The 14389-nt window shown below is 46.4% G+C and overlaps 1 protein-coding gene across 5 annotated transcripts in view; it reads left to right on the top strand.

Annotated features, from left to right (window-relative positions):
- Positions 1-13798, top strand: part of LOC310851155 (SH2 domain-containing protein 6-like) — a 47507-nt gene extending 33709 nt beyond the window's left edge. The window contains exons 10-17 of one of the 5 annotated variants that reach the window (XM_083753362.1): positions 297-345; positions 2303-2372; positions 3927-3957; positions 4685-4709; positions 5493-5524; positions 7942-8025; positions 9802-9960; positions 10989-13798. In XM_083753362.1, coding sequence (XP_083609488.1) covers positions 297-345; positions 2303-2372; positions 3927-3957; positions 4685-4709; positions 5493-5524; positions 7942-8025; positions 9802-9960; positions 10989-11105 — 567 coding nt within the window. In that variant the 3' untranslated portion in view covers positions 11106-13798. Of the gene's footprint in view, positions 1-296; positions 346-2302; positions 2373-3926; positions 3958-4684; positions 4710-5492; positions 5525-7941; positions 8032-9801; positions 10334-10988 lie in introns of those variants that run through there. The other 4 variants (XM_083753361.1, XM_083753360.1, XM_083753359.1 and 1 more) reach the window with 4 other exon arrangements.
- The last annotated feature ends 591 nt before the right edge of the window (positions 13799-14389 follow it).

The following is a 14389-nucleotide window of genomic DNA, read 5'->3' as shown; positions in this document are numbered from 1 at the left end:
GCCTAGATTTAGGGGACCAAGGCAGGCCATGTTGCATACATAGCTCTGTCTTCCAATGGCAGGAGGAGCTGAGGAGGAACTGCCAGGGGGCTGTTGCCACTTCCTTCTCCAGCATCTGCTGCCTGAGGCTGTTGTCTCATTTGGCCTAATGATAAGGCCAGCCCTGGCTGGAGAAGAAGAAATCAGAGGGAAGCAAGTGATCAGCATGTGGGTGATGTTCTCTCTCTCTCTCTCTCTCTCTCTCTCTCTCTCTCTCTCTCTCTCTCTCTCTTTCTCCCCCCCCCCCCCACCCCCAGGAGGAGACCCAAGAGGAATCGATCTACGTGGAATGTGAGCCCAGAACAGGTGAAGCCCCTTTCCCCACCAGAAGCCACCACTGTGATGCTTCTAGGAAAGGATTGTAGCTCAGTTCCGGAGAGCAGACTTAGCAAGCAGAAGGTCCCGGGTTCATCAACGCCTGCCATCTCAGACTTATGATGGGAAAGACCTTTTGTCCAGGACCTTTGGGGCCTTCTTAAGGGCTGTTCCCAGACTCATCTTGTCCCCTACCCCCCGCCACTGATGGCCTCCTGACAGCAAAACAATCCTCTGTGTTTTAAACCATATTAAGGTAAAAAGGTAAAGGACCCCTGGACAGACTGGACCCCTGGTCCAGTCAAAGGTGACTATGGGGTGTGGTGCTCATCTTGCTTTCAGGCCGAGGGAGCCGGAATTGTCCACAGATAGCTTTCCGGGTCATCTGGCCAGCAGGACTAAACTGCTTCTGGCACAACAGGACACCGTGATGGAAACCAGAGCACACGGAAACACTGTTTGCCATATTATCTTCCTTTCATTATGTCCTTTAAGCAGCTGCCATTTTAACATTGTCTTTGATCTTCATTGTGATTTTGCTTATTTGTTGCATATTGGACTTTATTGTTGACCTACTAGGGCTTTTTTATTTTGTTAAGGGTGATCATCATCTGAGTGACCCAAACATGTGACAAATGGATGGATGGTCTGCTGTATCTTTTAACATCTTTATGCGCCCCCTTGCCCAGATTATCCGGAGCTTTGGGCTGGGCTGTCACCAATATGCTGATGACACTCAGCTCTATCTGCTGATGGATGGCCACACTGACTCGGCCCCGAACACACTGACCAGATGCTTGGAAGCTGTGGCTGGATGGTTTCGTGGGAGCCGATTGAAACTAAATCCTTCGAAGACAGAGGTCCTATGGCTAGGTCGGGATGGCATGGGGATGAGGGACCAACTCCCTTCTCTTGCGGGGGCCCAATTAGTGCCATTGCCTTCCGTTAAGAGTTTGGGTGTAATCCTTGACGCCTCCCTTTCCATGGAGGCGCAAGTTACAGCAACAGCCAAGGCGACATTTTTCCACCTTCGCCGCATCAAGCAGTTGGTCCCTTACCTTTCCCACCCCGACCTGGCCACAGTGATCCATGCGACGGTCATCTCCAGGCTTGACTACTGTAATTCGCTCTATGCGGGGCTGCCCTTGAAGCTGTCCCAGAAACTCCAGCGGGTACAGAATGCTGCAGCGAGGCTCCTCACGGGCTCTCTGCCATGGGAGCATATTCACCCAGTGCTTTTCAAGCTGCACTGGCTCCCGGTGGAGTACAGGGTCAGATTTAAGGTGCTGGTTTTGACCTTTAAATCCCTTCACAGTCTAGGACCCTTGTACCTACGGGACCGCCTCTCCTGGTATGCCCCACGGAGAGCCTCAAGGTCCATAAATAGCAACACCCTAGTGGTCCTAGGCCCTAAGGAAGTTAGATTGGCTTCGACCAGAGCCAGGGCCTTTTCACCTCTGGCTCCGGCCTGGTGGAACGCTCTGCCTCATGAGACCAGGGCTCTGCAGGATCTGATTTCTTTCCGCAGGGCCTGTAAGACAGAGTTGTTCCGCCTGGCCTTTGGCTTGGAGCCAATTTGATTCCCTCCCTCCCCCTCTTTCTTTTTTCTTTTCCTTCTCCTCCTGCAATGAGGCTACATTTTAATATTTTAATGTTCCATTATTTTAATGTTGTATTTTATTTTTGTTTTTAAGTTGTAATCATTCATCTTGTTTTTATTATTGCTTGTAAGCCGCTCTGAGCCCGGCCTTGGCTGGGGAGGGCGGGGTATAAATAAATTATTATTATTATTATTATTATTATTATTATTATTATTATTATTATTCACATTGTCCCCAGTGGTGCTTGTATCCAGCAGACGCCAGCTGGAACCAAACCCACCGAAAGAGGGTGCTGAGCTCCAGCCTGCCACCTTCCTCGTGGCCTGATCCTCTTTTTCCCCTTCCAGCCTCCGTGCCCCGCAAAGTGCTTCCTTGTCCAACCCCAGTGCCTCCTGTCCAGCCTCTGAAGCAAGCCAGGTGAGTGTGTCCTCCTTCCAGAAGAGAAAATCCCAGTATCTGTACATGGGGTAGCCCACATGGTGCCCTCCAGATATTCAAAGAATCATAGAATCGTAGAGTTGGAAGGGACCCCAAGGGTCATCCAGCCCAGCCCCCTGCAATGCAGGAATCTCAGCTCAAGCATCCAGGACAGACGGCCATCCAACCTCTGCTCCAGCCCTCATCAGCCACTGCACCATGGCCATTAGTCAGGAAGGATGAGAGTGAAAACATCCATGAACACTGAGATAGGATATTAGTCTCTCTGTCCCTTACCATCTCTTCAGAGGGGCAGCAGTTTTCCAGGGTCCTTGGCAGGTATCCCTCACTTTAGCCCTGCATTCTGGGACTCGCTGCACTGAAGAGCCTGAGAGCTGAATGAAGTGGTCTTTCTTTGAGCCAGGGGTCAATCCGACACTCTTGCTTCTGTACTTGCACCGCACCCCCATTCTCAGTGGTGATGCTCAGTATTAGGGAGGGGCCCCCTGCACCCCAGTATTAGGGAGGGGCCCCCTGCACTGCCTCCCTGACCCCTCCTAGCCCTGCCCTGAACAAGTGCTCAGCAATCAGCATAGTGGGCTGGCCTGTTCTAGACTGCAGGAACCAGTACCTAGGCTGGCTGTGCTCCTGGATACAGCCTTGTTGCTTGAGACCCAGGTCTTGTGCCAAGGAGCTGCAGCTGGTTCAGCAGCTATGGTCATCCCTGGTCCAAGGTGGTCTGAGAACAGTGTTGCATGCTCTAGAAATTTCCTGTTCCAATTCAGAAGCTGCACAATGTGGCTGCACTAACTACCCAATGGGTCACTGTTGCTTACTGAGAGGGCCAGAGGCAGAGGGGTCAGTGCAGTGCAAGGACAGCAGTGCAGCCAATCCAGAACTGCCCCCAGCACATTTGCAGGGCATGGACTCCCCAACCCTTCTCCCCTCGCCCCCCGTGACAGCGACTCACCTGCCAAGAAGCTCCTGCCTCGCCCTGTGAGCTGCTCCTGCTCAGATTTCTGAAGTGTGTCTACCAAGGCTTCTCTTTACTGTTGCTGCTATTTAAACTGTTAATGATTTTAACCAGTGTTTTTTTCTGGGAGGACGCAGGGGGATGCATACCGCTAAACATTTTGTGAATCTAAGTTTGGCCTCATTGAGGGGCAGTATTTCAATATGAGTAGGAAAATGAGAATACCCCGTAAACATTTTTTAGGGGGGGAAAGCACTGGTTTTAACTACATATTATGATTTGGAATGACATTGTATTTCACTTTGAGGTCACAATGGGATCAAAAACAGCATGTAAGTGCATGAAATAAAGACATAGTAGTTGTTGTTAAGAAGCAAGACATTGAACAGAGATTAACTGCTCTCTGAAATTCACCAAGGACCTGGGCATGTTCACAGTTCTTTCCCTTTTCATAATCAAATGCTCATTCTGAGACCTGGGTTTGCAAATCTGTGGATCAAGGGGTTCTAGATCCTAAACATCACAGGGCTAATGTCACACCACAATCCTATTCTCCCCCCCCCCTCTCTCTCTGATGTTAGGCCAGCAACCACTCCATCAGGACCCCAGAAGGTAGGTGTGGGGACTGGCAAGGGAGCACTAGAGAGCTTGAGATGAGGGTGATGGCCAGGGGAGGTCTCTGGAACTTTGCATTCATGGGCTTAACTGTTGTTTTGTTTTGTTTTGCTATGCTAAGGCAGGCCACCACAAACTCAGGATGCAGCAAACCAAACTGCTTAACCTACCCTACAGGGCTGTTGTGCTGAGAAAATGGAGGGAGGGAAGAGAGGAACTTGTTCATGAGAAGAAAGGGCAGGATAACTAAAGGGACCTATGGGACCACTTTGTCTCAGATTTTCCTGCTTGGCAATTGCACTCCTCAGAGGAGGCATCACTAAGCGAACCGAGTGTCCTAGAGTTGCACTTAATAAGCACTTGAGGGCTGGCTTTTAGTGTTGCAGCTCCAGCCCTCTGGAGTAAACCATGAACTGAAATTAGACTGGTGCCTAGCGCCTTGATAACATTTTTGTTTAAGGAGGCTTGCCCTGAAGTGCGTGACCCAGTCATTTTAGGGAATGAAACCTGTGAATTTTTATAAATGCATTTATTATTGCTTTTAGTTTAGTGAGTTTGTAATTTTTTTGTATGGTGGTTTATAAATCAGGCCTGTGATGAGGAAGAGGATGTCCAGGAGCAGGGGTGCATGGAGTTAGCCCTATGCAATTGCTGGGCAACAGGTAGAGATACCTAGGTTATGGGAACAGGAAGTGAAAACTCTGTGCGCTCGTTTTCTTTCCAGGCCTTTGCGGAAAACCTGTGCAAAGGTAAGTGCCACATCCTGAAGCCTCTGCATCAGCCTTTGCCAACCTGGCCCCTCCAGATGTTGGACTACAGCTCCCACCAGCATAGCCTCCAACATGTGGTGCACGAGATCATGGAGCCCAAAGGATTTGCTTTTTTCAGGACCGTGCTCTCACTATGCCCAAAAATGTGTGTTTTCGGGTGCTGCACAAGATTGTAGCCCTGAAAAGAAGTGTGTTTCTGGGGCACAATCTCGGTGCAAAATTGTGTGAGATCATGGTGACCTGGGGGATGGGGGATGGGATGTCCTGGTTTTTCTGGGACACTTGCGGGGTGAATGCACCAGCCCCAACCATGTGATGCTGAGGATTGGGGGCTTATTCTAGTGGCTATCTTTGGGATCCCCTCCTAGTCTGTGGTTTCATATCTGTAAAATGAAATTCTGTAAAAACAGAGATTGCTAAAATGATCAAAGAAGTCTCTTTTTGAGTTAATGACTTTAGCCAAGTGTGTTGAGTATCTCTTTGCACGGCTGCCATGGAATTTTGAAGGGGTCTGGCCCCGCCTTGAATTTTTTTTTGCAGGGGGGCTTGGTGCCTCTGCTCAGCTGTACATGAAGATTGGACCAGGGATTGGACCAGGGATCATCTTCATGCAGAGCAGATTCCCGATCCCCAAGCGACAGCTGTGCCCTGATCTTGATTGCTCATGCGATGTGTGTGTCATTCATGCACTGATGTGGCACAGGGAATATTTGCCTATGTAATACATATCTCAGAAACCCTGAAATGTTCTATCTATTTCAGGTGTGTGTCTGAAGAGTGGATCTGTGCCAGAGGTGAGCAAGGAGATCTTGCCTGAGGATTCTTTGACTGCCCTGTCCTCTTGCTTATAGAGCAGCAGTTAAAGTTTAACCTTCCTAATCCCATGGGGCTAAGCATAACAATTGTGTGTGGGGTTAGCTACTGCTGTAGCTAACACAGGATTGTTACCAACAGCAAAGAGTCCTGCAGTATCTTAAGGATAATGCATTTATTATGACATAAGGGTTTGTGTTCTAGAAGAGTGATGCCTCTTCTTTCGCCTCCCATGCCTCATTATCTTTTTTTTTTGAATTTTTTTATTTTCAATGCAGAATCATAACAAAAATTACAAACATTGAATCCAAAATAATGCTATACAGACAAAAATCCCGGGAACATATAGAAAAAAACAGAAAAGGAAAAGGAAACAAAAAGCAAAGGAAACAAAACTAAACTAAACAAAAACAAAAAAGCACACATCTACGGAACAAAACCATATCTTTACGTACATAAACACAAATTGACTTCCTTCCTTTGTTCTAAGACCTCAAAAAATTTACTCTTACTGTATTGTTGTGTCTAATTAGATTGCTTCCATCTTTGTGCTTTTTTACACCATTTTTCTTATTCTTTAACCCTGTAAAGCATCATTCATTACATACCAATATACTAACTCCAGAACAATGTTTTTTCATATACTCTTTAGCACAACCCCATTCTTTTAATAATTTCTGGTCCGATTGTCCCCTTATGTAAGCTGTGAGTCTTGCCAGATTTATGTATTCACAAGATTTAATTTGCCAATCTTTCACTGATGGAATTTTTCTGCCTTTCCAGTTTTTAGCTATAAGCATCCTGGCAGCTGTTGTTGCATAAAGGAATACTTTCCTTTGATTTTCAGGGATATCATTTGTAATTAAACCTAAAAGGAATGCCTCCAGTTTTTTACTAAAAGATATTTTAAACATCTTTTTGAGTTCTTCATAGATTTCATTCCAGAATTGTTTAATAGGTCAGCATTCCCACCACATGTGAAACATTGTTCCTATTTCTTTTTTACATCTCCAACAGGTATTCGATTTTAATTTGTAAATTTTAGCCAATTTTACTGGAGTTAAGTACCATTGGTACACCATTTTCATAAAATTTTCTCTTATTGTATAACATGCCGTGAACTTAATATCATATTTCCATAATTTCTCCCATTGGTCCAGCCGAATTACATATCCTATATCACATGCCCATTTAATCATAACTTCTTTTACTTCTTCATTCTTTAATTCCCATTCTAATAATAATATAATATTTTTTTGAGTTTTGTAATAATACTTTTTGTAATTTTGATTCTTCTTTTTCAAATCCTATTACTTTATCCTGGTTGAATATTTGTGCAATTTGGTGATATTGTAACCATGTGGTACAGTATTGGGTCACCTCATCATATGGTCTTAGTTTTAATTGGCCCTGTTCTTCCTTTAGGAGCTGCTGGTAAGTTGCCATTCTTCCTATAGTATTTTTCTTTTTAACTGATATTACTTCTAGCGGTGAGACCCACCATGGGGTTTTTGGTTCTAACATTATCAAGGCACATATGAATTTATTCATTATCAAGGCACATATGAATTTATTTAGTATTGCCGTGGGTGTGGGGTTTTGAGTTTACTTTATTGCTGCAATGTGCCCAAGAGTGGTATTATGGGTGGGCAAATCTGTCCATTCATTCCACCGTGGATTTTTTCAGTTTGTGATTATTATTTTTAAGTCCCCATTAAAAATTGTCGTCATTTTAGTGCCCTTTCCTCCTAATACACACATTTAAAAGCAGTTCCCCCCAATATAAACTTTGTATGTTGTTTTCAAAAACTTCTGCATTAATATGCACAATTGACCCTGCGGATGCATTTTTGTACACATTGTTTGATTGAGAAATGCACTGCAAATTTTTGAGAAGTGCAAATTTAGATAGTTTCTGATTAAAATGCAAGCAAAATCACATTTCTCCCCACCCTCCCACTGAACCCCTCTGTGGTACATGTGTGTGTGTGTGTGTGATCTCAATCAGTGCTCATAAAACTTTACTGTTTGTTGAGTTTTGCTTTGCTCCTTTTTTTGCAGTTGGACTTTAAAAACACCCGGGAGGGAGCCTTTCACCTTTGCTTGACATGCCATTTGTTTAATTTGCCCTTGTTCTCTGCTCCTCTGACTAGAACAAAGAGCACTTTTAACATATGGTTTCCAGGTGTTCTCCCATACAGGTACCTGGCAGGGCACGTTTTCTGTAGCTGCAGCAGTAATCTTGCCACCTCCCCAGAGAAATCTGAAATGGTACCTGTGGGCGGAGGTCTTCAGTGAAGGTGGAAAGACATGGGTCCGAATGGAACTGCCACTTTCGTCTGTGCCCCTACCATTCCCTGTGACTGTGCTTGCCTTATCATCTGTTACATTCCCTTAGGATTTTTGCATGCAAAACAAAGCCTGGTATGCAGGGAGCTGTGACCGACATACGGCTGAGGCTGCCCTCCTCCGGTTTAATAAGGTAACGGTGAAGTTGCTTTCCTGAAGTTGCCCTGCAGCACCATCATAATGCAGCTGCTGTTCAAGGAAGAGGCTCTTCCAATCCCTTTGCCTTCTGGAGCCACGAAGTCTCCATGGTGCTCACCAGCTGAATTAGCTGCAGCCAAGTAATTCGGAGTCCAGCAGCTGCGGCTGAAGGGGATTTCCGAGTGAAGAGAGAGAGAGACCCTGCAGGGAGCCAGTTTGGGGGCTCCATTTTAAAGGCGTCAGGGTAGCACGATGGACAGATCATCTGATACTGGGCACAATCAACCAATGCATTTTCTTGCTTAACCCCACTGGCTGGCAGGAGCTGGGCAAAGATAGGATATCCTGTTGTTAATGGGGAGGAATTTTCCACAGAAGACGCCCTTGGGCACGCACCGCCTCTGGGCATTCTGCTCCCTGGAGCAGCTGCCTCAGCCTACCTCATGGGTGGACTGGCCTTGGGTCAGAGCACACCTGAAGTAGTGTGTCCAGTTCTGGGCACCATGTTTCAAGAAGGGCCCCTTTTGGGGGCACAGCATAAGCCTTGCATCCCAAAGGCCCCAGGGTCACCCCACACCCACTGGCATCTTCAGGGAGAGCTGGAATCCTGTGGAGACACTACCAGTCAGTGTTGGCAGTACAAGGTTGGCTGGATCAGCGCTCTGTCCTATGCTCCAGAGGACATTGACCAGCTGGAGCGTCGGGGGGGGGGGGGGCAGCCAGGATGGTGAGAGTTGGGAAACCAGGCCTATAAGGAATGATAGAAAGAGCTGGATATGTTTAGCCTGGAGAAAAATGAGAAGGAAGAAGAGGAGACATTGCAGCATAGTCCTGAGAATGGCAGTGCTAACTCCTTCTGAGGGGGTAAATAAAGATATTGAGGCAAAGGGCCTGTTAAGAATTTTACTAGTTGCAGCAAGAATCTCCATAGCCCAAACCTGACAAATTTTACAAGGTATAGGACTAATGTTTTAAGACTGTATGGAGAATGGCCCTTGTGGAGATAATTATTTATTTATTATATTTATATAACCCCTTTCCTTCCAAGAAGCTAAAGTTGTTGTACATGGTTCTCCTCGTCCCCATTTCTTCTTCACAGCAACACTATCAGGGAGGTCAGGCTAAAAGGTGGTGCCTGGCCCAAGGTCCCCCAGTGAGCTTCATGGCTGAGTGGGAATTTGAACCCTGGTCTCCCAGGTCCTAGTCTGACACTGTGACCATTGCACCACACTGTCTCTCACACTGGTTTTACCTTTTGTTAAAACTAAGGTCATGTGTGTCTTGTCTCCTTTGGTTGATGGAGACCATGATGATTTGGTATACAAGATTTGGTTGAAGGAATGATAAGATTGTATAGTAAAACAGGATTGAAGATTGTACAATAGAATATGAATAATAGCTACTGGCTTTTAAAGAGGAGGAGGAAATGGGGGTTTAAATTTTCTCTTTGTGTTGAATTTATTGTATACATGCAATGCAAAATCAAAAAAAAAAAATGGGGGGGGGGAGGTTATCCCAAGGGCTGAAAAGGAGGAGATGGACAGGTTTCTCTTCTGCTGCTCCACAAGGGAGAACTAGAGTCAAGGGAAGTAACAGAAAGCAGGTGTCGGCTGCACATGATGAGACACTTGCCCTATTAAGCAGTGAAACTGACACTTAAATTATGGGCCGGGGGAAGAAAGCCTATTCCGATTCCAAGATCCAGATTTTCACCTGCATTTGACGTCTCCTTCCTTAACCTGAATGTCTCCACCCTCTTTTTTCACAAAAGGACAGTGCCTACCTGGTGAGGCAGAGCTCACGACACGGCTGGAACCAGCCATTCACTTTGGCTGTGCTCTTCAAGAAGCACGTCTACAACATCCCCATCCGCTACTTAGAGAGCAGTCATCAATACACGCTTGGCAAGGATGGCAGGAGCCATGAAGAGGCGAGTGCTCTCTTTCTATGTTGGGAGGGCTGTGGCGCAGCCGTAGAGCAGGCAGAAGGTCGCAAGTTCCGTCTCCAGCATCTGCAGGAAAGGCTGAGAGACCCTCTCTCTGCAATACTGGAGCTCCACTGGCAATCAGCTTAGTCAATGCTCAGCAGGTCCACTGAGCCCTGTCACCTGTATTTCTCATGTTTTTCATTTCAGGGGGATTACCGGTATGTGGAAGAATGTTCCAACTGTGCTTACTCTCCTTTTATGACAAAGAGATGCTGGAAACTAAGTTGTGGAATGGGCACCAAAAATTGGTTGCAGGCCATTTTAATCTTGCTTCCGCTGTTGCTCCTTCTTCTCTTGCCCCTCCTGCCTCCCTGCCTCCCTCCCTCAGTGTGGACTACAATTCCCAGCATCCCTGACCACTGGTCCTGTTAGCTAGGGATGGTGGGAGTTATAGTCCCAAAGCATCTGGAGGGCCAAGTTTGGGGATGCCTGTCCTAGGAGAAGGAGTCAAATTAGTTAAGTGTACACTGAAATGTGAACTGAACTGTTTTTCTCTCCCATCCCCAGCTGGAGGGCACCTGATGTAGGCCCACCTTGCAGAAGCCAAGGAGGTCCAGGTCTCCTCTGGATAAGCACCTGGTAACCCTCTGCCCACCACCCCGAGTTCCATGATGGAAAAAACAAATGCACCCGTCTCCCTCTCAGCTCCCACCCACACTATGCATGTTAAAGCACTGCTGTACCACCTTAAGAGCCACGGCTTTCCCCAAAGAATTCTGGGAGCTGTAGTGGTTGAGGACCCCCTAACAATTCCCAGCACCCTTGGCAAACTACTGTCCCCAGGATTCTTTGAGGGAAAACCATGACTCTTAAAGTGGCCTAGGTGTGTGTTCAGTATATAGGGTGAATGTGACCTCAGTCAGCAGAGCTCTGCCACCTCATGACTTGAGGGAAACTGGACTAAAAAAGCTAGTCCCTTGAGGTACAGAAAGAAGCTGACCTGCTCCCTGTTCTGCTCTTTTCCTTGCCAGCTCTTTGACAGCGTTTCCAGCATCATCCAAAGCTACAGCGAGCGCCCCTTGGTGCTGGTTGATGGCAGCACTTCTGCCAAGGAACAGACTTGCTTGCTGTTTCCAGTGAAGCCATGACTTTGGGGCCTGGGGAGTAGGACCAGCTACGGGGGAAGATGGGACGTCCTCCCTGACCTCAGGCACAAACGGCTTCATTTGCCTGGCTGGACCGACACAAGGCCAAAGGATCAGCGTGGCACCCTGGCATTCTGCAAAAGGTTCTTGTGAATCATTCTTCAATATTCCTCAATAGCCTTCTTCTGGCAAACAGCAGTGCATCTGCAAATATATTCCACTGGTACTGAAACGGCAAAGCAAGGGAACTTGTGGGCTGGTGGGATGGAAGGGAGAGTTTAGCAGGGATTCCCACCTAAGGCACCAGTCCTGCGGTTGGTTTGTTTTATTTGTTACAAAATTGAAATTTTGCACCCAGTTAATAACACTGTTGCACAGCACTCCAATCTCTGAGCAATGTGAGATTCCAGGGGTTCCATGCGCTTCTCCAGGGCTTGGTTCCCTCGGAATGAGGGGCAGCGGAGACTGTGGCATCTTTAGGATATGTGGCTTATGTACACATATGTGCCTACGATGAGCCTACGATGGAGGGGCTCACAGCATTAGCACCCCAAGAGGGTTTTGCTTCTCCCAAAGGCACAGCCTTGCATTCAAGCAAAAACCAGGCATGGCCCTGTCTCTCAGCTGCCCAGACTGCAGCCTCCTGCTTCCAGCTCCCCACTCACACACCTTGGCCTTTTGTCTTCCTTCTTCCTCTTTGGCGATCCCTCGTAGCCGAGTAAGATTCTCTTCCATAAACACAGTTTTAACAATGAGGCCCTAAGTGACTGTGGAGGCCAATTCTGGATCCACACGTCCTTCCACTGTAGGGACACTGGTTTCCGGGGGGAGTTGATCACGGTGTGGCTTTGCCAAGCGTGCCTTCCTCTTAGCACGTTTCTCCCTTGCGTCCTGAGTTCGAGTGTCTTCAAAGCCCATGACACCTTTGGTAAAGGCTGTTCTCCAACTGGAGCGCTCGCAGGCCAGTGTTTCCCAGTTGTCAGTGTTTATACTACATTTTTTAGATTTGCCTTGAGAGAGTCTTTAAACCTCTTTTGTTGACCACCAGCATTACACTTTCCATTTTTAAGTTTGGAATAGAGTAGTTGCTTTGGAAGACAATCATCAGGCATCCACACAACGTGACCAGTCCAGCGAAGTGGATGTTGAAGAATCATTGCTTCAACACGGGTGATCTTTGCTTCTTCCAGTGATGTGTTAAATTTTTCAGAGACACCATTGATGGAATATTTCGAGGAGTTGGAGATGGCATTTATCAGTGGTCCATGTTTCACAAGCATACAGTAATGTTGGTAGTACAACAGCTTTGTAAACAAGCATTTTGGTTTTCCTGTGAATGTCCTGGTCCTCAAACACTCTGCACTTCAATCAGGAGTAAGCCGCACTTGCAGAGCTCAGGCAATGCTGGATTTCAGCATTTTGTCTTTCTAATTAATAGACAATTGAGGAATGGGGACCCACTTCCTTTGTTACATTGACGACCCATACTTAGGGGGCCACTACCAAGAAATTTGTCAGGCCGTTCCAACAAATTAGTCCTTGTTGAATCCAGGAATTGGAAGGGACTCAGGCATATTCAGACCCTCCAGCCCCAGCCCGAAACACAAAACACTACATTCTTAACTCAAAGGTGGGTAGCTTTCAGGCTTGTTGGACCTACTTTGTCTTTTCCTAAATTCGCAAGAACTGCCAATATCAGCTAACACAAAAATCCACTCCTGGCAGGCTTTCGTCTTCATTTTAGCAGCCTAATTTATCTGGGGGGAAATGTAAGTTTCCTTTTGCAATTGTTAAAACATTGGGAGTCATAAAGCCTTTCTGATCTACTGCAAATCACCCTGAAATCTGCCAGTAGACCCCTGTCTCCCTTCTGCTCACCCCAATTCTAGAAAATCTTGGTTTCCATATATAGTATTGATATACAGTTTTGTTTTAATGTATGTTAAAATCTTTTACATTGCAAAGCACAGGCTTTTATTTTGAAAACATTATTCCAATTTCCCTAGCTGCTCATCCTCAGAAGAAAAATGAATTACTGTAACAGAGTAACTCAACTCATCTGTTTCTGTATTTTCTAATAACTACAAGGATTTTATTCTGCATGAAATTGATGCAAGGCCCAGCATGACTTGCAAATTACAGCCCATCTAGTAGAAAAGCATTTCCCCCTCCTGTTCAGCACAAAGAAGCATCGGGAGAATAGCTTCCAGGAACATGTAGAGAATGCCCACGAGAACCAGCCAAATCAGTACAAAACTATATAGCTGTACTGATTGCCTCAGAATATATTGCCTTCTAGTGATTTTTCTAAAATGATAATGCTTATTCTCATCTTGGTTCACTTTGTCAGTAGGGTGGGTTTGTTCCGTTTGTTGTTTTCTGTATGACCTGTCATGTGAACTCAATAAAACATTATAAAGAGGAAGGTGGCCAGGTGCCCTCCTTTACAGAGGATGGTCCTCTAATTTAAGCCAGCCTGTATTTGAAGGCCTGCCCAGTCCAAGTCCAGTTTAAAGAAAAGGAACACTAAGACAGGTGGGCGCTGGAGCTCTGTGGTGGAGCAACTGTCTTGCATGCAGAAGGACAATGCAATTATCAAAGGTGCAGGAGTCCTGGTCTCTTCTGCTTCTGGCCACACTACATGCCTGTTCTGTGACATTTTGAGGGGTCCTAATAAAGGTTTGGTCTGTTGTGCATTTGGGAGGGTTTTTTCTTTGCAGAGCTCAACAAGCATTTTTTTAAAAATTGGAAATGTCGGTCTACTGGCAACTCACTGAATGACCCGAAGGTGTCCTCAGTTTTCACTAGATCTTGCCTCTCCAATAAGGGACAGCAAACAAAACTCCAGAGGGCCGGAACCTTTCACGATTCCTTGTGTTTTCTTCCTCAGGACAAGATGTTACATTTTCTGACTCGTGATTTGACCTATTTAGGCAGTCCTCCGACCAAGTGCAGCTCCTCAGCAGCAACAGGCCACTCTAAAGAGGCACCAAGACAGGGCCTGGATCCTACAAGAAATCCAGTCACCAACTTTGTGCCCATATCTATTCAAGGAACACTTTTACAGGACCTTATAGTGTCTGCAGCAGCATCAAAAGGTTCAGTTCACTTGAGGCGCCTGTCACACAGTCTTAATCTAGTCTACCCTGCAGGGACGCTGTGAGGATGAAATGTGGGTGTGGGGAGGCCTCCGTGTGCAGCACCTTGAAGTATTCAGACTGCTATAGCACAACAAAAGTGGGAGAACACAGCAAGGGAAAGGCATGGAAAGTTTTGGGATTTCAGCA

The sequence above is a fragment of the Podarcis gaigeae genome (assembly GCF_964106915.1).
Source record: "Podarcis gaigeae genome assembly, chromosome: 8".
Classification (NCBI taxonomy): domain Eukaryota; kingdom Metazoa; phylum Chordata; class Lepidosauria; order Squamata; family Lacertidae; genus Podarcis; species Podarcis gaigeae.
Note: the sequence above shows the minus strand (reverse complement) of the source record. Positions and strands in the feature narration are given on the sequence as shown.